Genomic DNA, 26,823 nt, shown 5'->3' on the forward strand with positions numbered 1-26,823 from the left:
GTAGACAGTGTCTCGCTGAGTTGAACTGTAGGACCCAGCTGGTGTTAGAGAGCTGCTTGCTGGATGTGTGAGGAAAACCCCACACACACACTGGAACTGGGTATAGAAGACTTTACCTGTCCAGGAGTCACAGTGGAACCGGAGGGTTCTCATCTTACAGACCAAGACTGTCAGAAACTAACTATACACAGCTGTGACTGTGTAAATATGTCCAAGGAGAAACACTGGCCCTGTCTGAAGGGCAGAGATGTACCTCCAGGTACAGAACGGAAATGAGAGGTGGGGAGGCCGGGGCACCAAAGACAGGTCAACAGCAAAAGAGTGCTGGGCATCACGGTGGGGGAGGGTGTCCTTGGGGGAGAAGGAAGATGAGAGAAGCAGGATGATTACTAAAACAGAAACGCCAAGTGCACATTAAATTAGCTTTCAACTTTGAAGACTCAAATCAAACACAGAGAGATACAAAGGAATAAAAGTATCACATGAAACCATCACTGTCACACATTTATTGGCTAGTACAGTGGATATTTTTATGTGTTTAGACCTTAAATCCTCAGTCTTTCTCTCAAAAAAAAAAAATCAAATGAGCAAGTTCACTCATCACTTTGCAGAGTCATCCTCTCCTTCCTCCAGTGCTGGCCCATCCTCTACCTGTGCTCCTGTGAAATCATTTACTCATTCAAGAAACATTTTTCAACAGCTACATCCAAGGCACTCCGCTTAGTGTTAGTGGTATGAGGGATGGTCCCTCGTCTCAGTCCAGTGAAGGACCCAGAGAACTCAGCCATCACAGGACACGGTGCTACGAAAGAGGGGTGCATGGGGTCTGCACCCCCCAGGGCCACACCTTGTGTTTTCACCAGCTCCCTCGACAAAGACATGGTTCCAGAACCCTGCTAGAAGAGTTGAGGATCTCCAATTTTACATGGAAAACAAACAAAACCCTTCTTCCTCCATCTCTTTGCCAGGAACTGTTCACTTGGGAAGCCAAGCCGAGCTACTCTCACTCGGCTGCAATGATTCATGCACACACACCTAGCTCTGCGAATTCTACCCGGAGCCTCCGTCCACAACTTGAACGGCCCACATGGAAGCAAAATTCTACTCCCAGCTCAGAAGACACGCAACTGCCTCCGTGGGCTAACTACCACACGGGCCATCTGTTCTCTCGACGTCCCCAAATATCTCTTAACTCTAGATTCAAGGAGGAGAGCCAGCAGCGTTCAGAGGCCGACCCCGATCAGCAGCCCTGCTCTTCCCCCTGACTTCCCAGCGCCTCTGGAAATAGCACCCGGAACAGTCCTAATTTCGGCAGCTAAATATACGGCGCGGCAGGCGGACCCAGTACAGATGGGAGCCACGTGTGCGAGGCTGCCGGGCGCCCGCTAGCTGTCACAAACCGGCTGCAAGACGTATTTTTGGAAAAGAAGGGAAAAGGGTGAGATAGGCTTTTTTAAAAAAAAAAAAAGCACCACTGACAGTAGGGTCTTTTTTGAAGAGGAAGAAGAGGGGTTTTGTGCTCCTTCCTCTTGACACGTGAAACTCCCATTCCTCTCACAGGAGTCCCAGGAGGGCTTTTCAGAAAGTCAGAAAGCAGAGTAAGATGCCACGGGGACAGACTGGGACCCCAGAGCTGCCGGCGATGTCAGGGAAGGCAGGTTCCACCAAACTGCTGTTCAGGGGCCATGGGACCCAGAGCCACCGTCCTGCAGGGCTGGGATGAGGGTCAACATCCGGCTTTCTGCCGAGTCCCCCACTCCCTGCAGCCTGGATGCCTGCACTCGATCAGGAAGGGCGGGAAAGGGCTTAGAACGTAAAGAAGCTGTGCTCAAACCTCTCCCAAGAGGCTGACCCTCCCCCTCCTAAGAACCACCCTCACCTCTGCAGGCTGGCTGCCTCCTCCGGCGTGGCATTTAGGGTAAAGACTGGTCAAACAGGAAACAAACTACGATTACCAAAGGGGAGAGCAGGGGGCGGGGGAGGGATAAACCTGGAGTTTGGAATTAACAGCTACACACCACTCCATATAAAATAGACAAACAGCAAGGACCTGAGTACTGCACAGCACAGGGAACTGTATTCAGTACCTTGTAACAGCCTATAATGGAAAAGAATCTGAAATATACACCATATGTATATATATACACACACATAAACTGAATCACTTTGCTACACACCTGAAATGAACACAATATTGTAAACTAAGTACATTTCAATTAAAAAGCGGGTTAAAAAAAAAGATTGGCCAAGACTGAGAAAGTGACCTGCAGTGTTTTATCTCTTCTAGATTCTCGAGAAGCAGGACAGAAGGGCACTTATTACCAACACCTCGAATTCTGCGTCGTTTCAACCAGAACATTTTGTTACTTTGCGATCGAACACTACTTTCTTTTTCAATCATGTCAACGTGACTCAAGCATTGCTACACCCTCTTGCGAAGTGTAAGAGCAACAGATTTTCAAAGCAGAGTATTTGGAAGCACAGGATCACCCAGCATCCCACCACTCGGGGATAAAACCGTAAATGTTCTGACACAGTATTTTCATCCTCTTAATCTTTCTTCTTTTGTTTTTTTTTTTTAAATTACCACTTGTTTTGTAAACATTTATTATTTTTTAACAGCAGCTTGTTTTTATTTTATATTGAGATATAGTTGATTTTATAATATTATATTAGTCTTTCTTAACACAGATAGATGTAAACTTTACGATTCTTTTCCATTTTAAATTGTGACAATGGCTTTGCCCCATATGACTTAACAGCTACTGAATAAATGACTTTTACTTGCTGCACAACATTCCGCTCTAAAGATACCACATGATCTCACCAGTCTCCTGTGTCAGGCATTTGGGTTGTTCCTATTTTTCCACTATTACAACGACTACTACGGTGAACATTCTCGATGTAAGTATCCATGGGCATTTCTGAGAGTAGGTTTTCAGAGATGAAAACACTGGGAACCGGTATGAGCATCTTACAGGCTCTTGACACGAACGACCTTAGAGAGTGGTGCGCTCACGCACATTCACATTACCAGGTCTAAGTGTTCACTTCACCAGGTACCATCCTTTTTTAAATTACGGCAACTTAGTATTCAACTTCCGTTTTACTTTCTCACGTTTTCATGTATTCGTATGGAGTTTGGGATTAACAGAACACACCACTATGTATAAAACGGACAAACTCGTGTCTCATCCTTCCTGATCTGTTCATCTTTTGCCCATTTATCTTTCACTCTTTGCATTTGATGTATGTCTCTCTGTGATTCAATAATCTGCAAAGGACATGACTGATTCTGAGCAGATCTGGTACAGAACTGAAGGGTATTAAGACATACTCTTATCTCCACACACTAACACGAGGCCCTGCAGTCTGCTACTTTTCATGAATTCCAGCATAATTTAGCTTGTGGGTAAAGGTTAGTGAGAGTCATGATTTCACTAAACATGGAGGGAAAGCCAAAGTACATTCTGTACTGTTAATAAGCCCTATTTACTTATGGACCATAAACATATTCATAATTCAAGGAGGTTCTGCCATGAACTTGAAAATGAGTAACACGTTTAAACTACAGCCTTAAAGGAACCTTGGTAACTAGTGAGATTCCTTTAGAAAATGTCTAGAAATGTGTAGTATTTTAGTAACAAAATATTATCTACATAAGAATCGTGAAGGCTCCTTTCAGAGAAGCACAGCCCTCATCCTGGGGTCGACCAGCATTCTGCGGGCTCGGCTGACACGCAGCAGACATTCAGTAAACGTCTGCTGAGTAAGTAACTGTCCCAGGGTGGTGACCTCGCTGCCTCCCCAGGTCCCGGCTCACAGCTCCTGACCTGTCTCAGAGCGCATCTCCTGCCTGTTCTCTGGGTCCGGTGGAACCCCACACCTCTATCCACCTCCACCCCCTTGGACTCTGCGTCATCTACCCTGCTCAGGCCGCCCTTCCTGTGTCGGGCTTGACACCCTGGTCAGACTGGGTTTGGCCCTGAAAGCTTTCGTCCACTTCAGTGCCAGCCGGAGGCACTACTGTGCTTTGGTCTCACAGCCGGTCCACGCTGCAGCCCGGCTCGTGGGCCCCCAGTGACAGCCACTGCCCAGCGAGGGTACACCAGCTTTTGGTTCTGAGGCTTGAATATGCAGCTTCAGACAAATGATAGCTTATTTGGAAGATTATTTCCAGATTGGAAATTCACTTTTAAGGCAATCACTTGGCTATGGTCAAAAACAGGTAAAACAGATTTTTCATATTTCTGACTCTTGAATTCATCTTATAGTAAAAAGAAGACATGGTCTTCCTTCTTTCAGCCTCTGCCCCACACCCCCGCCCAGTGTCTGCAAATACACATCTTACATGAGGGTGTGATTTAGCACTTATGTAAGGGGGGGAGAGGTCCGACACCACTGCTGCCTTAAACTCCTCTTTGAAAAAGCTGTGATGTAAGTAAATACGTTCACAGTAGCTTGTCCATTACACACTCCTGAGCGATGTCTACAAAGAGCCCTGGGCTCTCTGGATGGACTGCAAGTGGACCATTCGTGACATCCTAGGTATGTCCCCAAGAGGTGTACCTCCTGCCCCACGCAGCAGCCCTGGCTCAGCAGCCTTCACCATCCCCACTGTGTCTGAGGCCTTTTCATTAGTCTCCTAGCCTGCCTGCCTTTTTTTTTGAGGACAGAGATTACATCATATTTATTTTTATTTATTTGTAAGTGGCTTTACTGAGATGTAATTCACATACCAAAACAATTCACCATTTCAAGGGTGTGAATCGACTCCTTTTTTTTTTTTCACTACAGTCACAGAGTCGTGCCATCATCACCAGAAAGTAACTTAAGATAAGCATTTGCTCTCCCTAAAAAAGAAACCCTGAACCTACCAACAGTCACTCCTCATCCCCACCCACCTGGAGCCCTAGACAACCGAGAATCTACTTTCTGTCCCAAAAGACTTGCGTGTTCTGCACATTTCTTACAAGTGGAATGAAGCACTGCGCAGTCTCTATGGTCAGTCACTTTATACGGGTAAGTCACACTTTGTTTATCAGCCCGTCCACTGATGGACATGTGGCTGTTTCCACCATTTGGCTGTTGTGAATAAGGCCGCCCTGAGCATCTGTGAACAAGTTTTTGTGTGAACGTTGGCTCTTGTTTCTCTCGGGGTTCTGCCTAGGAGTGGAGCTGCTGGTCATCCGACAACTCTCTGGTTTACATTTTGAGGAACTGCCCAGCGCTTTCCCCAACCTGCCTCTGCTCTCAACCCACTGGAACGTCCCCTCGGCTCTGCTATCACAGTGACCCGGCAGGAAAACCCACATAACAGCTACCCAAACTGGTCAGTAGTGCCAGATGCTGGGCAAGATGAACCCGAGACCTTAAAATGCACATGAACCCTGGAGAGTCTTGGTCCTGCCTAATCCTTCAGGGATGTCTTCTTGCCACCCCTCCTCCCACCCAGGCCTACCATGCTCTTAGGACCCCGACCCAGCGTTTCCTGATTGCTCGTAGCTCGGAGTACACCGGGCTCTGACAAGCCTCCACGTTTCACCCATTTTACTCCTGCTGCCTAAAGTACTCCCCTCCCCACAGCACACACGCATCCCTGGCCTGAGCCAACTCCTACTCATCCTTCAAAACCCTTCTCTGTGATGCCCTTTCTGACTGTACCACTCTACCGCTGATCCTTCTTCTCTGCACCACTTGATTAAAGTGTGACCCTGTGCTGTCATCGCTCTGTGAGGGCAGAGACTGTATGTGTGACTTTGTCCACCCCCAGCACGGGTGAGGCTGGGTGCATGGGGGCCTGCCCAAAGGACAAACAGACCCCGAATATCCAAGTCTTTAAAAATCTCACAGCTTAAGTCTCCCACTACCCAGCTATTCCTACATTTAACAAGCTGTGCTGTTTCAAGTCCTGCTTCACCTAATTACCACCTCCTGTGATTTCATTTCCCCTTGGCTCTGTTCTCTAACATCAGTATCCGCCCCACATATACTTTCACATGAAGTCACCTCTCAAAATTGCATTTTCCATGCCAATTGGTAAACCCACGGAACCCCCAAGGTTGGAAGAGTCTTTTCCTCCCTTCGTCTATGTCCACAGCAGACAGGAGGCTGGGGCAGCAGGAGGGCGGGTGTTCCCACGGGGGAGCCCCCTTCCTGCTATTGACCCCTCCCCACTTCAGCTGTAGGAGCTGCTGTAACGAGAAGGAAGACATCCGGGCTGAGGCCCAGCAGCCCTCCCGCGCTGAACAGAAACAACCCCACCTCCCTGTGGACGTCGCCCTCCGCTCAGCAGCCCCAGTGCAAACAGACGGAGAGAGAGGAGGCCCGTGTCACAGACCCCTCTCCTTGCTTACAACGGAAGCAAAACAAAAAATCACCTCCTCACTGCCACCCATGTGCTCCCTTCCCCCAAGGGAATCAGACAGAGTCCGACTCGGGGTGCAGAGAAAGGCTGGTGGCTGCCCACAGAGACGTCCATGGTGCAGAGGAAACGGGGTGGGGGGTCCTCTATTTGCAAATGGGTTGTGTTCAAAAGTTTAAGTGTAAATCACTCAGAAAGCATAGAAACGATGTGATCTGTTGTGGGGACGTGCTCAGAGCAGCCCACAGAGACCTCTGGAACCCATCACGTGCCTGTGGCAATGCACTTACGTGCTGTCCACAGACCCAAGCCCACCACTGTGAAGCCCAGGCACCGTTACGGCTCCACAAGCCAGCACAGCATCTGGACAGGAAGCAGGACCATTCCTCCCCAGAGGCAGGGGACAAGGGAGCCGCAGGTCACCGTCGAGGGCTCCTGGGGGTGGGGGTGGGGGGGCACAGGCTACAGGGAAGGAAGGAGGAAGGAAGGCAGGCAGCCAGGCAGGCAGGCAGACAATTGCCTGGGACAGAGCCCCAGGAAGCATCAGGACAGGATGCCAATGAGAGAGCAGGGCCTCCTGGGGTTTTCAAGTCTTGGCTTTAGTTCCTAAAGCAGGGTTTGTGCAGAGCGGTGACAAAGACGGGGGGCCGTGGGAGCCAGTTTCAGCCACCAAAATGTCTCCAGGCCTGCAGGGCAGGGGTGGACGGGGTGGGACGCAGGGCGTAGGTGGATGTTTGACGTACAGGATACCTTTCCCCCTTTCCCTTCCCCCTCCTCCCTTTTAACTCCCCGAAGCCAGCTCACCCAGGACTCCTATCAGGACCAGAGTGAGGGAGACAGGGATTCTAGGCAGACCAACGTGAACGGCAGAAAGGGATGGAAAATAATAACCCCAAATCCTGGCAATGAGGAAGACAGGGGTGGCTCAACCCACCAGTATGGGGAAGTGTGCTTGGAAATTACCAACTGTCATAGTAATTTTACTTTGTATGATGATACGGCATTTGAGAGACGAAATGCAAATGCCCAACACTGAAACATTAAAGCTCAAATAAAGAATAGATATATGGTACAAGGTAGGTTTTAAGCAACGGTGTCATCTCTGACTCGTGGCCATAGAGCAGGGACCACGGGATTCGAGGGTTCTGCTCAGAGGACGTGGGAGGTCACAATGATCCCACAGGTGAGTGAACGCAAGGCAATCCAGCTCTTTGACGTCGCTGGATTGTGCATTTTGGTTGAAACTAGACTGTGAGAAGATATTACTGATTTACAGAGAAATGGATGCAGACAAAGTAAATCAATAGATTTTAAATGATTATTTTGAGAAGCGGTTTAACACGCTGCTTCCACTCCGGGATATAATGGGCTTGAAGACGTGTCGCTTACAACGAAAAAGAGCCAGCCTAATTTCAAGTGCAAGGCTTTTCCGAACTTGGTGGAGAGCTGAAGTCACAGCACAAATGGCTGGCCCTAAATGTGAGGAGAGACGGGAGGGTCCGTGCAGTGGGGCAGGTGCCTCTGTACACAAGAAAGGAGAAACTAATGAAGTGAAGAAGGCCGAGGGCAGGCTGGCAGGACACGGAAGCCCCTGGGGTCCCCAGACGTGGAGATGTCTGACCCTCCTGCAGCTCTTCCTCCAGGAACCTCACAGGGAACTCAGAGAAAGTCAGAAAGAGCCTCAGAAGTGTCCACGTGGTGCAGGTCTGCGGGGGGGACAGCAGCTGTGTGGGAGGGAGACGGGCCCTCGCCTCCTGCCCCCTTCTACAGAACAGAAACTTTACTGTTGGGCAAAGTGCAACAAATATTCTCACCCTCAAGGAACTGGTGAAAGGCCATTGCAGTTGGAGGAGGAAGGCATAAAAACCCTTATTCCTGGGGTGGGACAGGATACCCCACGGCCCAGAGCCACGGGAGGACTAAGATTAAATCAGAACATCAGAGGCCACCCCACTCCCCACTGCCCTGCTCAGCTAAGCCAACAAGCTTGAATAAGAAGTGACAGCAGAGCTGTTGGGGTGGGACAGGGCAGGAGCACAAGATGACCTCCGGGTGTGGAGAAAAGGGGAGACCTCAGGTACAGGGCTGAGCGGACGGCGCTCAGGCGGGAGCACCGCCACCCTAACGCAAGGAAGCCCGGGATGCACAGAGGGTAACCATGGCAACAACCAGCCTCAAGCCCCGCCCAATTCCTGCCTAGGTTCACTCGCCCTGCGTGTACACACACACACACACACGGCCTGGAAGAGGAAAACGTGTGCACTATTAATCTCAGTCTTCACGAGCTACAAAAGGTTCAGCAAAGGTTATGAGGCTCAGAAAAGGCAAGGAAAAAACCAAGACACAAAGCAATCACCAAAACCAGGCTTATAGATGACGCAGGTGCTGGGGTCACCTGTCAGGGAATCTAAAGTAACTACGGACCCCATGTTCTATCCAGATGCGTTCAGCTCCCTGCCCCACCCCTTTCCATGATGCTGTAGCCGTCTCAGGAGAAATGCAGGTCTGAGCAGTTCAAATAAAGTTTTTTGTGCTGGAGGTGCCTAGCCCTGTGTGTTCTTCCTGGTTCCCTCTTTCTGCCCACCTCCCTCCGGGGCTCGTGTTCTCCCTTCTCTTCCTACAAAAACTTCCTCCCCAGAAAAAGTACACAAGTTACCAGTGTAGGACCTCTCCCAAGGGTCCCCACACCGTGGACGTGGTTTTAGAAGATTTCCCCACATCATCTGGAACTAGTGTATGTGTCAGAGACCCTGAGAGGTGAGAGGCTGCGCGCTGCGGAGCCAAGACCCTGTGGCCGGGAATCTGGGCTGGTCACGCACCAGCCGAGTGGCCTGGAGGGCGCGACGTAACCTCCGAGTTCCACACTGCCGAACGGAGATAACGAGCGTCCCCATCAGCGGTGGACGGGGGCACTTGATGAACCAGAGTCTGCGAAATGTCAGGAACAGGGCCTGTTGCTCAGACACAGATCAGCTGGAATAAACCCCGGGGTCCTCATCTGACCACGAGGTCCCCAGCTCTGACCTCGGGGATCTCAAGCTCTGACCAAGAGGGTTCCCATCTCTGACCACAGGGTCCCCAGCCCTGACCATGGGGTCTCTGTCTGACCATGAGGGTTCCCAATCAGACCATGGGGCGGCTATCTGACCACAAAGTTCCCAGCCCTGACCATGGGTTCCCAATCTGACCACAAGGGTTCCCAATATGAATGGGGTGCCCATCTGATCACAAGGCCCCTATATGACCACAAGGTCCCAGCCCTGATCACAGGGTCCTTATCTGACCACAACGTCCCCAGCTCTGACCACGGGGACCTCCAAGATGCAGAGCTGAGCTCACTGCCTCCAGGAAGGAGAGACCATCCGAATGCAGATCCAGATGATCCTAGGAGCTAACCCTTTGGCCCGGCCCCCCAGGTCCACATGTCCTACATTCTTAGTGACTCAGGTCTGCCCGCTGGCTAGGCTGGGCTCCACCCTAACCCCACACCCTAATCTTACTCCCAAGTCAGTTGGCTTTCCACTCCCTGCCATTGATCCACCACACCTTGCTCCCCCCGAGTAACCCCTTCTCCCCTCCCAGATGGCTCAGGTCCCACCTCCTCCCATGTCTCCCCAGACCCCCCAGTGGTGCCCACGCACCAGTTCTGAGGCCCACGCGCCAAGAGCCGGTTCCCACCTCTGACTCTCAGTCACTCAGAGCTTTGTCTCCTCATGTGGGTCATCAGGTCCTTCAGGCCTGAGGCCTGGCTCCATCCTTCCCCAGCCCTTCAAACAGTGGGGGATGCTCTGCACACACAGCAGGTGTCCCGTCCACACCTTGATGAAGCCTTGGCATCTCAGGACCTCATCTCAGAGTCCCCCAGAGGACAAACTCAGGATCTTGTTAAAAACCTACAGATCCTTTCTGCAAACACCACTTTCTACCCAACGTGGGTGACAGGCTGGGGCTGCCCCAGTCCCGGGAGGTCCGCCTCTCACTCCCACAGAGTGTGTGTCCTTCCGACGTGTGAGGTCCTCCCTGAATCCGACCTCTGCTCACTACTCCCGCTCAAAGTGGCCAAGTTCCTCTGTCCTAGATACACCCATAGCATCACATGTTGTCTCTTATAGCATATTCTTACCAGGAAATGGGAGGCAGGAAGAACAGTGATATCCCAGTTAAAAAAAAAATTCCCTGGGAACTAAATTGCTTTGAATGAGTCCAATAAAAACACTAACTACAAATTTATCATAAAACAAGGTAAGCCTCGCTAGCTTCTGCAGTCTTGCTACAAAATACGCCATGCACACAGTACATATGTCCATTAGGGGACCCGTCTGTGCAGGCAGACCCCTGGGGGTCCCCGGGGCTGGCCCTGAGCGACTGTCGAGCTGCACAGCATCCTCATCCCGTCTCCCTGTCTCTCCTCCTCTGTCCTCTCTGCCCTGGAGGCTGGCCAGCTGCCTAGCTTGCAGGGCCCAGAGCAAGATGAAAATGCAGGGTCCCTTGTTCAAAACTTACTGAGGCTTTCAGGATATCCTGAGACAGCAGCGCACCTATCCTGGCAGGAGGCTCTTCCTCGCCCCGCCCTGAAGAAGGGCTGGGGTCCCGCCCCATGGAATCGCACTGAGGCTACAGTCCCTCTCACCTCCCGCCAGAAGAACTCCCTCTACGGTGCCCTTAGCTCTGATTTTGGAATCAAAAGTATTTCTTCTCCTTAAAGGCCCTTAAAGCATCAGCAAACAAATGAGATTCAAGGAAGGAACCAGGACAGAGGTCGGGGTGGGGTGACAGAGGAACCTAGTATCTTGCAGGCCTGCTCGGAACCTGATGGTGAACCAGTGTGGTCCCTCGGCGCACGCGCCGTGAGGGCAGGTCGGAAGAGCTGTCCTGAGTTCTCCCGCCCTCACCTCCCGGGAGATGCTGGCTGAGAACTGAGGCCCAGCTCAGGACCTGAAGTCCTCCGTCTGTGTGGCCACAGCAGTCTCCCTGAACCACTCCTCCCTCCACAGCCACCCACTGCGCAGACTCCCCGCTCTCCCTCATCTGCCCCGCGATCCCCAGACGCCCGGAGACATATCCTAACACCTGCCTCGCCTTTTCTCCCCAAGTCGCAAAGGAGCATCTCGCTGAAATGCAAGCTGAGCATCCCAGTCCCCGGCACCTGGCCCTCCCGGCACCAGGACCTGGGACCGGACTTGGGACTTGACTCACGTGAAAAACCTTACTTACTGACGTGGTTGCAGGGGGTCCCTTAGAGGCTATGCTGAGGAGCCGGCAATGGACGGAGAGGACTCAGGATCTCACCTGGCGCCTCAGCCTCCCAGAAGCATGAGGTCTCGGCTGCCAGGCAGGAGGCTGGGGCTTACAAGGCAGCAGTCATGAAGGTTTCACTGTTGTTCCGCATCCCCTTGTTTTAAAACACACCTCAGGGCACCATCCAAACCTTCACTTTCCTGTGGCTCATGGTTTGGCTCCATCTCACCCCCAAATCAAGTCTTTTGGTATCTGACCCGCTCTTACCACCACTAACCCTGCAAAAGCTGGAGGAGGGGGAGCTGGCCGGGCCGGTGGCCAAAAGCTGTGCCACGGACACTTCAGTAGGAGCCTGTGTGTCCCGTCGTGAAGGGGAAACCAAACTGCGAGCACAACGAGGGCTCTTCTGTTCGTGTGACGAGGCTTCCTCGGGCACGGGGTCTGACTGCGCTTTTCTGCTTTATCTTCCTTTCCCAGATGGTTGTTAGTAACAACAAAAAATCCTGTTATTATGTGAGAATTCAATGCGAAAATCAGAGCCAAGGAAACATCTGGGAAGGGAAACTGGGGCAAATGTTGTTCCCTTTAGGCTTCAGAGCCAGATAGTAATTAAATCAATACAGGTAATAAACTGGACGGTCATCCATAGGCGCTTCCCCTCCGCAAGCTCCACTGAACTGTAGAAAGCGGCGCAGTCAGAGCAGACCTTGCAGATAGCCCGCCTGCGGAGCAGAGCACCCCTCAGGGGTGGGCGCTGGGCAGAGCCAGGAGGAAAACACTCGAAGCAGTGCTTTGTATTTTGCAGCAGGCTGGGCCGGGGGGCTCCTGGGGGACATCGGTCAACCTCTTAGGGACAGACGAGGAGCCCCAGTCCCCAGGAGCTGGAGGGTCTGGTCAGAGTCACGCAGCCCCCTGCTTGTGTTCTCATGACACCCGCCCCATAACCAGCTTCAAGTCTGCACAACAGTTACCATCCGGAAGCACTCCGAGGGCATCTATCATTATTTGTTTAAACACAGAGATTCCCCATCCTCATCACACTGGTCCGGAGCTGCGGCCTTTGGTTACAGCTCTCGGAGTGGGGGGAGCCCACGCTCCCCCGTGGACTTCTACTCAGCCACTCCCATGGTGGGGCTAACGACTCCCAAACACAAAGTCAATCTCTTGGAGGCTATGCTTGCAACCCAAATACATTATTTTAAAGACCCACCTTACCCTTACAAGGTCCCATCACTTGCTCTCACATACTACAGAAAACAGATTTTACATCAGCCCCTTCCCCTCCCCTTCTTCCTCCTTCACCACGTGTAGCTCAAAGACTCTCGAACTGGGATCAAAAAGGTCTTCAAATGTAATCAGTCCAACCAACCACCTCTCTGATGCCAGACTCACGAACTGTAACCTCCTGCCCAAGTGGCCATCCAGTCAGCGGCAGAACTGTCCTAGCGATGGACTCCCGCTTTGTTCTGAGACATCACCGTCTGACAGGTACCCCTCCCGCTGAGTTTAACTCCGCCTTCCCGCAGCGCCCGGACCAGCAGACTCTGTCAGGACGCCCCGTTTCCTGAGCATGTGAAAAACTGCCTCCACAATCTTGTGTGATAAGAATGATGAAACAAGATAAACTATGTGCATGACAGTTAGATATGTATAAACATACTTACAGTGTTTGTGTCTTTTTATTCATCATATGGAAACAGCTGCCTAGACCTTCCCCAAATTTGGAAGGCACGTGTGGACTGAGCTGCCCTAACGCACAGGCTGCAGGCTGCACAGGGCTGTCACTGCTGACTGAGGACCAGAGGGCTTTTCTATTAAGATACTGTACACAGAAAAGCAGACAGACTTCAAACGTAAACGCAGATTAAAAAGCACAAGGGGAACGCTCCAAAGGGCAGGCCCTGATTTGTCATCACGTTCTCTTGAAACTGCTCCGTGTGTGGGCAGGTCTGGCAAGCGTCCTCCAGGGCAAGGGGAACCAGGGTTTCCTTTTGAAGGATGTTCATGGCTCTCCCTGGGTCAGCTAGTGAGCTAGTATTTGTGGAAATGCCTCAGCAACTCTGTGAGACGGGGGTGTGGCGGGACCCGATCTCCTCAGCTCATACTGAGCGCTCACCTGGGGCGTGCACTTGCTGGCTGCCCACTGCGCTCAATGCCTTGACACCCCATAAAAATGAGTTAAAGTAAAAAAAAGATCATGATGCCTGTGGGCGAAAAACTGTTACTCGCTGTCTGCCTCTACAAGGACGAAGTCCCTGGTCACTGCACCTACTGACCTTCAGCGCACCCTGCAAGGAAAGACGATCAGGGTGGAGACCAGGAACGAGGCGCTCTGTACGCAGGGAAAAACTGGCAGAGCAGCCCTTCAGAGAGTCAGATATTTTCAAGAGAAGATTCTATGGGCCCAGATTCTTGCATCTCCTCATATCTAGAAAAGCACTAAAATCATTAACGGGCACATCTGCTCCTCGTGACCAGCAGCAGCCTCTGCCAGAACGTGTGCTTGACCGCAAGACCCCCCCCCTTCACCAGAATCACACGCGTACTGACCTCCCCCCACCTCTTCAGGGCCGTTCCTCAGAGCTGTCCGAGAGGCTGCCTCCCGGGCTACAGTCCTCATTTTGCCCCAAATAAAACTTAACTCACGACTCTCAAGTTGTGCTTTCTTTTTTTTTCAGTTGCCACAACAAAAGTTTGATCTTGTGAAAGATAGCTCTAGGCATATCAAAAATGATGACATATCCAAATTGCACGAAGCTATGGTTCACATAAAGAGGGGAAAAAAATCCTAAGACAGTAAAGTGTCCAAAGAGAACAGGCGTAAAGAGCAGCGGGAGGGTTTCAGATGTGACTGGAGAGTCTGTCCTGCCTGCAGGCTGAGATGGGGGTTACAGAACCCAAGTGCGGAGCTGGGTGTGGAGGGCGGTGGACAAGCTACGTGTCTGGGAGGGTGAAGGAAGACTCTGGAATCAGGCTTCCGGGTTCAAATCCCAGCTCTGCCACTTGCTAACCTTAGGTAATTTACTCAGTTAATCCAAACCTCTGTCCCCTCGTCCCTCAAAGGGGTCACGAGTGGAGGTAAATTTCCCAGAACAGCCCTGGGCCAATGTGAGTGGTCCGTGTTTGCTACAGGCCCTCGTCTTCCTGGGCCTGACAATGGGCTGTCTCTAGACAGGCCTGCCAGAAGGCATTAAAGTAAAGTACTTATCACACTCTTTTTGGGTTTCAATATTTCACGTCTTGTTTTCTTTCTTTTTAAATTAAGAGCAAGAAGTTCGACCTTCTGCCAAGAAACAATGAACCTGTCCACTCAGTGATTGCAGTTTCCATGAGAAGTTAAGTGGAAGCAGATGTTTCTGAGAAACGAAAAGCCACTTTCTGCCCTCGGTGTGGCCCACCCAAAGCTGCCCACGTGCCATCGCCATCCCGCGGGGACCCCGCCGCCTGTCCGGCTACCCTCCACCCCGCCGCGCAAGCGCGCCAACCTTCGATGAAGTCCGCGGCCGTGTAGGGGCGCTGGTGGGGGCTGCCCTCGGCCGGGCTGTTGAGGGCCCCCACGGCCGACTCGATGGCCTCCGCCAGCTCGTCCCGCTTGTCCTTCCGCACAGGCTTCTCCTCGGGGTGGCGGGTCAGGCCGGTCTCCAGCTGGTACACCTTCTGCAGGGTGAAGCTGTCGAAGGGCACAGCGGCGTACTCGGTGGCCTGCTTGAGGCCGGCGTGCACCTCGGCGCGGTCCACCTGCGAGCGCAGGAAGGCCAGCAGGTCGGCCTGGGCCCTCCCGGGGGCGCCCGCCAGGCGCTGCGCGACCCTGAGCTGCTCGCCGCGCTCCTGCAGCTCCTCCTGGAGCTGCGCGATCTGCCTCTTGAGGCTGCCGATGTAGTCGCGCTGCTGCTGCTCCTCCCAGCCCTGCAGGGCCGCCTCCTTCCCGGTGGGACCGCCGGCCCGCGGCAGCCCGCGCTGCTCGTCGTCGCCCTTCGGGGTGCAGGCCAGCATGTAGAGCACGGAGACGGCGCAGCAGAGGAGCACGAGCAAGACCACCACCCGCGAGACCCAGGCCAGCAGCCCCCGGCGAGCCATCCTCACTCCGGAGTCGGCCCTGCGGCAGCACCAGCAGCAATCATCCCAGGACGCCCAGCCGGCCACGGGCGGCCCTGTACGAGGCTACGGGCAGCACGCGGGTGGGACACCCGGAGCCGCTCTATCCATTTCCGTCTACACCGCGTCTTGCACTTGTGAGTCCGGCACCACCGGGCGCGGCTTCCCGACTTTCAAAGGATGAACTTGCGGGCAAAGGCGACGAGTCAGGGGAACCCTCCAAGGTTTCACACGCATTCCCATCATAGCCTTGTGGACGGACAGCAGCGCTGTGCGGACCTGCGAGGAGACCAGATGACAACACTTACTCAGGATAATAACACCATTACTTCTGCGCGGCCATCAATATTCAGTAGACTCCTGTGGGGTTTATAGACGTGATTAAATAGCCTTTAATGTTTGTAAATCAGAGTGCAACGATGCACAATGGATGCAGAAAAAAGACTGGAAGAAAATATGGCAAAATGTGGATTCTCTCTGGTGGAAGGAGTCATGGTGATTTTCTGCTGCTCTGTATTTTTCTCTACCTTACAAATGCTCCACAATCGCACATATGATTTACATGGTTTTTAAACGGAAAAAAGCAAAATTTTAATGGCGATGAAATTGCAGACCAGGCCGGCTGGCACTGGTGGATGCAAACAGTGGGACACCCTGGGCTACCGAGGGCGCCCCCCACCACCCCGCGCGGCCGGGCGTAAGGCTGGCTCAGGACGTCCTCACGCTTTGGGCAGCGGGAGCACCTGAAGACTCAAAAGTGCAAATGATAAATATGGATGACAACTTATTCACAATGAGTCTGGGGAGGGTCTACTGGTCGACTTTCCAGTTGTGCCTGCAGACGGGGTGACGAGCTGACCAGAGAAAAGGACGGGGCTGGGAGAACAGAGACCAGAAATCTGGCTTTGTGGGGACTCAAACCCCAAACATCCAGCCTCTGGGAGAAATCCCTGTCCTGATTGCTCGTCAGAGATACCCAGTCAGACCGCAGGGCCTTCCACACACGCTCTGCCCCTCCACTCCACTCCCCCAAACAACTGAGGCGCCACCTGGCTCTGACCCACCCCTGCCTTTCCCTGGGCACTCAGCCCTCCTATGCCTGTCCCGACAGCCCTTCTCCAGTGCCCTCCCTTCCTTATCCCCTTTCCTCATCTCCCTGCCCATCTGGGCCAGAGAAGAGAAAGAAAGAAGGAATGATAAATGGATCAAATAAGATTTCTTGTTTAGGGAGATTTTTATAAAATCTTTTTAGACCACTTCTCTTAAACAAGCTCCCTGAGGATTCTGTGTCCTGGCCATTTTATAAAAACGTGACATTTTAAATAATCCCCATCATCATAAATCACTCTTTACACAGTCTTCACCCAACCCAGAAATCCAGATTTTCTCATCTCATTGACTGCTGGTCTGTCTGTCCCCTACTGACTGGAGGGACCCCAGTCAATTAGCAACTACAGGACCCCTGGGAGAAGGCAGAGATGACCCTTCCAGCAGCTTCCCTGGGCTGAAAACACAGTATACAGGCTCAGTGACAATCTCAGCAGTCACCCACTATGCACCAAAGCCACACACGAGAGCTCGTCTTCTGTGTCGCTGGCCACGTACAGATACCACTGTGGTAGCACAAGAGTTTATTTCCCAATCTTCCTTTCAAATTCAACACGTAACATTCTCTTCGAAATTTCCTTTGGCCTGAAGATTCTCTCTCCTATAATTTAGAACAATACCTGGTTATTAGTGCTCAGTTTAAAGGGCATGGTTAGCCCTGGAAGCCTTTTCTGTGTGACAAAAAATCTTGGGATTTGTATAATTACTATAATTCTGTGATTAAAAACATCTCAGCTTGGCTACTCAGGCACCTTGCTGTTTCTAATGAAATCTCTCAGTTGAACTCATTATATCCAAGGATTAAATTATCCAGTGAAGACACATTATCACGTTATTCTGCTACTTTAACTTTTATTTAAATGGGTTGTCATTAAAGACAAAATAAGGAAATCAGAAAACAAAAACAGAACATTCAACACCATTTATTGTGCTGTGGGAACAAAGCATGCAATCTTTCGAACATGTTTTTAATGGAATAATTGTTACGTTTGCATAATAAATTAAAATCGTGTTGCTTAACTGAAGCAGTGTATTAAAGCTATGGCTAAAGAAATTTAAAACTGAACAATCAGTATTTTGCTCTGTTCTGTAAGTCTCTTTAGAGTCCAGTCCAGCTTTTGAAATTTCCTAGTATAAATTTCAAAGTTATTTGGCATTCTGTTTTTCAGGATGTAAAAGGAGAAAAAACAGATCTTAAGAAGAACTTATTTTTTTAAAAAGAAAGAAAAGCCACCAATAACTGCCAAAGAAGCAGTGACGGCTTTCTCTGTTTAAATGTCGGCAGCAGAGTGTGCACGTCAGGAACAAAATTCTGCATCTTTCAACACAGTGTTTTCTGCTGGTTCTAGCAATCTAACTAGTAATCAAAACAGTAAGAGTTGGCTGCACCATGGAGGCTGGAGGACCTGCCAGCCGAAATCAGGATGTGCATCCTTCCCTCCTGCTTCTACGGAGACTGGGTTTTTCACCTGGCGGTGCGGAGGGTGCTTGGTAAGATCAGGTGTTACTGTACCTGTGTCTACCACATACAGGAAAGAATGCCTCAGTGAGATGCAACCAGAGGTACCGGCTCTCCCTCTCTCTGCAGCGGTGCCGGGAGAGTCAGGGTTAACCGACCGCGTGTTTACGGGCTGCGGACAGAGAGCACCGTGTAATTACCAAGCGCTATTACAAGTCGGAGACGCAGTGCAAGGACAGCTGTGGGTGATCCCAGCAGCGCTGTGCTACTATTTCAGAAACTTAGAAAAGGCACCCAGATTCCACAGGAGCTCAGCCTTTGGGGTGGCTGGGGACAGGGAGAGGGTGGAGAGCTGGATACAGCCCTGTCAGTGGCCAACATCAGGACCTACGAGAGAAGGGAGGGATGGGTTCCTATTATTTAATTACAGAAAACCCCTCATGCTCATTAGGTTTCTTGTCGCCTACACTTTAAACGTCCAGCCTTCCTAAGGGCCTCCCCGGGGCCGTCCTACCCCTGGCCAAATCCCCAAGGATGGTTCTGTGATGTACCTTGTCCAAAATGTTGCCCTCATTGCTTAGGCTGAAAGGGACATCCAAGCTCAGGGGTTTGGTGGCCATTCTTATGATCTCTGGGCAACAAATGGCGGGAGGAGGCTTCCTCACAGGCCACAGTGAAGGCAGAGGGTGCTGCAGGGCAGGGCCTTCCGGGCCACCCGAGGTGAGCCCACCCAAGCAAGGTTATTCCCCAAACTCCAAGACTGGCAAGGGGTTCTCTGTGCAGACTGACGTCCTATCACTCTTGGGCCAGAACAACCGTAAGAGCTTTCCCTGGGGTATACGGGTAGGGGGTTGCTTAAGGAATGTCTTTCTGAGCATTTAAGGCAGAGGGTCCAAAGGATACAGGGGGCCGATGCCAAGGGGTCCAGCAGCAGAGGGGGTTTCTCAGACTCCAGGTGCAAGCTGTCTGACAGCCCTGACATCCTGCCCAGACCCAGAAGCATCCTGGACAGGCTCCCAGGTCTCCAAATAACACAGCAGTGGCCGGACAGTGGGTCAGAATCCCAGTCTCTTCCATCTAGGATGTTGGCATTATCCACCCTGACTGATACTACGCACTGCATAAGAAGTCACAGGAGGGGAAAAGGGCCAAGCCAAGCACAGATTCCAGCATCAGCAAGCTCACAAGCTTGCAGAGGAACTAAGCTCTTCTTAGATAACTATAGCACGAGCCCCCAGCCGGCAAACACGATTAAAATAGAAAGTATTCATGTCGTGCTCCCACCTACCAAATGTATGGGGGGGTTGTTGAGAAGTATTAAAAAAATAAATTTCAAAATGACAAAAGCTTAAAATAAATGTTGAGAATCAACAACATTTGTTAAAACAAGGCAGAGGCACTGGTTATCATTTCATCTTAGAGTGGAAGGAGACAGGTCGAAGCCTGGTCCAGAGTCTCAGGCTCATGCAACACCGGGACAGTGGAAATGAGAATTTCCGCAGTCGGGACAGAAGTCACCCTCTGGATGGCAGGGTGTATTTCACTCTACAGACCCCGGTGGACATTTGGTCACGAGAGCTGTGGACTAGGACAGAGAGCCTGCCAAGACGTGTCTGCTAGTCCAGGAGAGGCTCATACACCACGGAGATCTGCAGGCCAGCCCAGCTCTGAGATGCTGTTGGGGGCAGCAGCAGGCAGGAAGGAGGGTGGCCTCAGGCGAGACCAGGTCAGGCAGCCCTACACACCACAATGACATGCCTGTGAGTGACAAAGGGGACCATTCAAGGGGCAGCAATCAATTTCCCGGGGCATCTCCACCCTGTGCGCCAGCACGGCCAGAAGGGTGGTTGCGGAAGAAAACCTCCGGTGTCCGTGGAGCCAGGAAGCGGCAGACGACGGAGCCCCGCGGTGGGGAGCCAGCCCGCTCCTCTCCATGCAGCAATCGGCTCTCTGACGGCGGGCACAGCTCACCTTGGGTCCAGGGATTAGCTGCACTAACAGAGCAGAAACTGAGGTCTTGTCTCTTGGGTAAACACACCGTCCTGCACTGCGCCCGGATTCTTATTCATAGTTTTCAGATGCTCTCCAAGACGTGCAAAGGAACACTGCAGACATCCCCCGGCTCAGCACCGCATTCCCAGTTCCCTCCTGAGTTTCACTCCCTGTGCGCACGGTGGCAGCCTGCACCCGGGACGGCCCTCCGTGTCCCTGCCTCCTAGTGTCACATGGTGTGTCTGCCTCCAGGTCATACTGGGGCAGATGTGAGGACTCACAACACAGGGCAGATGTGGAGGGGGTTCTGCAGAATTCAACGGAAGACCCGCAAAGCCACTGTGCGAGCGGAAGGCCCCCAGCCCATCCCCCCGCCTCCTGCAGACAGTCTTCTCCTTCCGACTTTCTCCACCTGCGTCTCTGAAGGGAGACAAGTACCCACTGCAGCTCCAGCGGCAGCCTTGCTGAGTGCACACGGCACACTGGCTAGTTTAGGGCTGAGACGTTAAACAGCGTGAAGATGCGCAAAACGAGAGGGCTCGAGCTCCCTAAACCACACGCCCCGGAAGCTGCAGAGCAGGGCTTGGCAGGTGTCGCAGAATTTTCTGGAAGGCCAGTATCTCTTCCGCACCAGCTCTTGAGTCAGCCTCTGTCACATGCCAAGTGCTTTATCCTCAGGGTGTTGTGACTGAGGCGTGGAAAGAAGACCAGTGGGTGTCACTGTGCACGCAGGACCACGTGTGGGGCCAAAGCGACCTTGGGGACCTCTCCACCCCGACACCAGGCTGCCTGGTTGGAGACTCTGGCACTGCCCACGGGCCGAGCTTGTCCACCAGCCTTGCACTCAGGGTCCCCAGCCTCCAAATCTACTAACATAAACAGCTCATTCCAGACAGGAACGAACCTGTGGGCAAGTACCACACACATAATGTATCATTTATAAGTTATATACACGTTTGACAGTATTGTCGTATTATGTATTTGCAAAACAATACTCCTAAACTAATGGAGTGTAAAAATGTTCTTAATGTCTCCTCGCCCTGGTGGACCATCCCAGGCACCTCCGGGACGCGCTCCCGGCCCCCACGTCACTGCCCTCGGAACTGCCTTTCATCCCAGGCTCCCAGGACAGAGCAGCAGCCCCACTGACCTCAGGGCTCCTCCTCCTGCCTCTGGGCGCCCTGACTCCGTCCCAGGGTCCCCAATACCTGCTGCCTGGTGTTGTGGCCTGGCCCCTGCCGGGACACACTTCCCTCCCTTCCAACCCAGAGGACTTGGACGTGGCTTTCAAGACGCCCTGGAGGGTCCACTCTAACCAGCGCCAGGAGCTGTTCTCTACGGCCCAGAGGGATGGGCTGATTACTTCTGGGCTGGAGACCCCCTCGCTGGGAGGTGCCCCTCCATCCCCTCAGTAATACGTGGTCTGAAAGAATCATTCTGATTCCCTTGCCCCTATTCAGAAGCAGGAAAAGGGAAACGTGGCAGAAAGAGCCGGGGGTCTGCTACTCAGAACATGAACTCACAGAGAGCAGTCACCACTCTGCAAACCAAAAAGGCAGGAAACAGGCCAGTCCCTTCCTATCCTTCTTTTTTGATTTCAGTTTCTAATTTGCTGGTGGACCTTTATAGAGAAGAATTGAAAGAGAGTGTCTCCCTGAACACAGGTGGATTTTCTTTCCCCCTGCCCACACACACGCACCGCCACCTCCACCCTTACTTCCAGAAGGATCCAAGGAGGTGGATCGGCCCAGGTGGCAGCCGTGAGCCTGGGGAGTGAAAGAGAGAAGGCATTGCCCATGTGACTTAGAATAAAGAACCTCTTCCCAGTGGGAAGATGCCCCAGGCATACGTGCAGCGCTGAGTCGGCTGCCACAACCCTGCAGAGACCTGTCTCCTCTCCGTCTGCCCCTCGGTCCCACAGGCTCTCTGAGGCTGGGGGGCCGCCCTGGCCGCAAAATGAGAACCCAAGAAGCTAGGCTTCACCTAATGCTCACAATTACATCCACTTAGAGAGCATTTGCTTTGGGCAGACCTCATAGTAAGCACTTTAAAAACATTATCTCATTTAATCCTCAAAACAATCCTATGAGCTATGCCTTATTATCCCATTAAAGATAAGGAAAACGAGGCTTAAAGCAGTGAGGTAGCTCTCGCCCAAGGTGCACCAGTGGCAAGAGGCCAAGCCCAGTTTCAAACCCAGCTCAGTCTGATGCTAAACCCTGCTCTTACCCACTAGGCCCAAACTGCCTGCTGCGACCTGTCCCTCACTCTCCACCCAACGTGTCCAGTGTTTCCTGCTTCTGAACTCACAGTGGATCTTGCCTGGCCCTTCAGATACGGCAGGAAGCACCACTTCCCTCTCCAGAGTTCTTTGCCTCCCCATTTAGCTGTGGTTTGCACATCCACATCCCTTACCAGCACCACAAACTCACACTATCCCTGGAAAAAATGCCGACACCGGACGTGCCTGGCGTGAGCCTTGCTCTGGCCCCACAGCGAGGCCGGGACAGAACAGCTCTGCAACATCCGATGGCTTCTGAGCAGATGCCATGGGCTTATACCCACAGAGCAGGTTTAGCACGGCTCAGCTAAAAGCACCCTGGCAAGTGGAATTTCTCCTTTGCAAGGAGAAAAACAGAACATCTCTAGGCTGGTTAGGATGCTGGCTGACCTCACTACGAATTCTCTCCTGCCGAACCCTGAGCTCTCCCTTCCGTCCTCCAGAGCCCGGCAACAGGAGCTGCCCGTGTGGTGGCCATGCACCGTGTAACCTCTACCTGGCTGTGCACCCTGGCGACACCAGGTCCGGGGGTTGCATAGCCCAGCTTCCAGTAAAGGCATGCTGTTAATTAACAGGGAGGGGACTAATTAGAAGTGAGCGGTGCTCCGAGCCAAGCCCTTCCAGCTAAGAAGCAAGCGCAGCGCCTGGCGAGGTACACGGTGGAGTCGCTGAGTGGGAAACGTCAGCTCCAGGTGAGGTCGGAAGTGTGAGTCACCCACCTTGTGCTGCGAAGGCTGGGGTGGACTCCGGCTGTGATGATTCAACTTCAGTTACCGGAGGACAGGACAGAGAGGGAGATCAAAGCTTCCTGATAAGATGAGAGACTCACAGACACAGAAAACAAATTACAGTTACTGAAGGGGAAGGGGGTGGCGGGGGGCGGGGGCTAGCAGATACACACCACTAGATATAAAATAGATAAACAGCAGGGACCTACTGTACAGCACAGGGAACTGTATTCAATTTCAATACCTACAATGGAAGAGAATCTGAAAAAGCATATACATGTATCACTGAACCACTTTGCTGTACACCTGAAACTAATACAACATTGTACACTGACTATACTTCAACTAAAATAAATAAATCATTTTTAAAAGAGATGATCCGTGCACCTTCTTAGCAGATGGGAGAAGGCAAGAGGAGGATGAGAAACAAGGTTCACCAAATGCCTCCACCACGTCCTGGCTGATGCCTCTAAACCAATTCTAGATGCAGGGCTCCCAGAGCGGCTCAAAGTCCAAGGCAGGGACCCGGTGGCCTCTCAGACAGCCCCTGGGGGCTCCACCGAGGACCTTCCAAGAATCACTGGCCCTCGTGCATTACCTGCTGTCTCACCCGAACCTCAGGTGAGCTGTTGATCCTGGCCTGGAGACTAGGAAACTGGGATCTGGGGAGAACTGAGACTTACCCATGCAGCCAGCGGCCTCCACACCCCCAAACGCCCCCCACAGTCATCAGCCCCAATCAGCCTGACACCCCAGAGCGTGGACAGAGCTACAACTCGTGCAGAATTAAACCAAACCAGCAACCGGGAGGCAACGCCTACAAGCCGGGCCACGGAGGAAGGGCGGGAAAGGTGAGAGCACACGTATCGCGCACAGCCCCACAAAGAGGACGCAGCAGGGCCTCTGCAGAGAAGCAGCGCCAGACGCCAGTCTCAAGACGTGCAGGATGGCGCTTGGAGCTGGAGCCGGGAGTCGGGGTGGGGAGGAAGCGTGTTCTCCCCTTCCCCAGCCTGGGCTCCCCGGGGTGAGACTCCACTTCAATGCCAACAGTGACGACCCACTGCTCTCCTCCGCTCCCCCACCCTGTCGCCCCGTGGCTGGCGTGTGCCACCCTCCCGGGGGTCTCACTCTGTCCTCTTCACCCCAACCCCAGAAATCAGCCAGCCTGGTGCGTGAGTGTGGTCCCCCAGGTCTCATGAAACAAGGGGGTCATCACAGCAGGCCTTCCGCCACCAGCATGGCCCCAAAGGAACAGCCCCTGGAAGCATCCTGAGTTGAAGGTGCTGGTCCACTCTGGAGCCCACCGACGTGTCCTGCGGGCGTGCTTAAAGTGAGAGGGTCAAGGAGGAGACTGCCACTTTGGGTCAAGATGAAATAAACAGCCTGACCCCTCCTGGTTCTCCTCATCCCTCCCCACCAACAAGGAGACGGTCAGCGCACAAGCAAGGGGCTTGCTGCTGGAAAGTGCTTATCAGTCAACGGGCCTGGAGAAGGCGAGGGTTGTGCAGAATTATTTTAGAAACTCCCGGAGCTAGTCAGCAGAGTGTCTGCCTGGGTAGAGAGACAGGACCGATACTGCAGGAAAATTAACAGGGGCACGTCCAGTATCATGTAAGTTCTAGATGTAGTGTTACTCTGCAAAAACAGAACCTGGAGCTGACTGCAGACAGTGCTGTAAGGTCCGGCTGCAGCCCACCAGGCCCCCAGCACCTCCCCTGGTGGTCCGCAGCCTTCCTTGCGGCTGACTGCCCCCGCCCCAGGGTCAGCTGATTGCTTAGGGACTAGCTAAAAACATTTCAAGATATTACTCCTGTAGAGAAATCTACCTGCAATAGAAATGGTCCTACTTCAACACAAGACAGAGGGTGGAGAGTGCTTATATAATCCGAGTTTGTTTTTCAGTTTAATACAATTTAATACTCCTCTGCATCACTCAAAATACCTTGAGTATTCCGCAGGTTCTGGGGGTCGGGTGTCTCAGTCCTGCTGTTACCTGGCTTCTCTCAGCCGCTGCTTCCCCGCAGAGAGGGGACAGACCGCATCGCGCCTGTACAGAGTCGGCAGTCAACGTGCCAGAAAGCTGATCAGAGCCGAGCCCCGCACTGACATCATTCCACTGACGAGAAAAGTCAGCCTCGAAGAAGAAATGTCCATTTATGCAAAGTGACTGTGCCGGTGTCAAGCGCAGTCGGAACCAGAATCCACGACTCTGGACACCAGGTCCCCTGGCCTCTAACCTGCACCCCCCTAATTTTAAATCAAAGTCACTCTGGCACATCTTTATCATCCCACAAGCCCAGTTTATTTTTCAAAAGAAAGAGAATAAAACTGTAGCGTACCCGGAAAGTTATACCTGAACTTCACGTACACAAGCAAGCGTAGCGACCCCAGGCAGGCTCAGCTCCGAGCCCACGACCCGGACGGGCACAGGGGTCGTCGTCACGTTTCCTGGACGTCACCTGGGTCTCAGCACAATTCATGTCATGACTTTCTGACCACGGACTGCCCACTCGGACTACGGGCACAACTCAGCCAAGGTCAGGCCCAGCAGGTCCCTGGTGAAAGGCCACAGGGACCTTTTGGGAGAAATCGCAGAATCTCCTAAAATATTTCCAAAATGCAGGTTCCCAGTAGCTCAAAATAATACGATTCAATACGGCAGCATTCTAACTTCAGCTGCTGGTACTAGCAATATTCCTGGGGTTCAAAACTTTTTTTTCTAACACCAATAAAAGCTGCTTCCTCAAATGAGGCATCAGGAGCCCCGCTTCTGACTGCACGTCATTCTCTGATACACATCAGCTCTCAGTTCAACGCTGCCCTGGATGGGCGTAAAATGCCTCCTGCTCAGAGATGCACCGGAGTGTGACCCTTCGATGATGCATGTGAGTCTGCAACAGCTGCTGAAATGACTACGACTGCGCTGCCCAGGCTCAGAGGACGACGGACGCAGGGTCCACCCCGTGCTACCGCGACCCGGGTCAGCCTGGCCATGCGGGAGGTGAGCAGCGCTCTGCTCTGAGACCACCCACCTCCGCCCCACGCCCACCTGTCCCATCAGGACAGGCATTTAGTCCATAGTAACAGGAACCAGGAACTAACTCCCGAAATGCAGCAGTGATGGGATAATTAATGTGAATTCCACCCACCGGTCATCAAACGCTACTGAAAGCCAGCTGGGGGGGGGGGGGCGTGCCAACCTTGACGGGGACAGAGGAGGGCGGTCCAGGTCCCTGTCCCCGCAGAGGTGCTGGGAGTGGGACGGCCCAGGAAGGAAAACTGGCCGCGGGGGGTGATGTGTCGTCATTAACATAACCAGCATGTTCAGGCGGGGCTGCGCAGGCTGGAAGGGTCAGAGAGGCTTCAGGGGAACTGGGAACTGCTGCGTATCAGAGAAGGATGGCTAAGACCCACCAGTAGACCGAGGACGCCTGGGAGAACCTCTCAGTGACCATGGAGATAAACTATGCAGCTCTAATTAAGGTTTTCCACCCACTCCGATTCCACCACTAAGGCTGCATGTTGTCTTAATTTAAAAAGGGGGAAAAGATAAAGAACT

General features: G+C 52.6%; 1 protein-coding gene across 10 annotated transcripts in view; it reads right to left on the minus strand.

Annotated features, from left to right (window-relative positions):
- Positions 1 to 26,823, minus strand: part of CSGALNACT1 (chondroitin sulfate N-acetylgalactosaminyltransferase 1) — a 257,501-nt gene that overhangs the window by 52,240 nt on the left and 178,438 nt on the right. For 9 of the 10 annotated variants that reach the window (XM_072950189.1, XM_072950186.1, XM_072950190.1 and 6 more), the window contains one exon: positions 15,088 to 15,976. In XM_072950189.1, the coding sequence (XP_072806290.1) occupies positions 15,088 to 15,679 (592 nt within the window). In that variant the 5' untranslated portion in view covers positions 15,680 to 15,976. Of the gene's footprint in view, positions 1 to 15,087; positions 15,977 to 23,255; positions 23,277 to 26,823 lie in introns of those variants that run through there. The other variant, XM_072950194.1, reaches the window with a different exon arrangement.

This window comes from Vicugna pacos, chromosome 26 (assembly GCF_048564905.1).
Source record: "Vicugna pacos chromosome 26, VicPac4, whole genome shotgun sequence".
Classification (NCBI taxonomy): Eukaryota; Metazoa; Chordata; class Mammalia; order Artiodactyla; family Camelidae; genus Vicugna; species Vicugna pacos.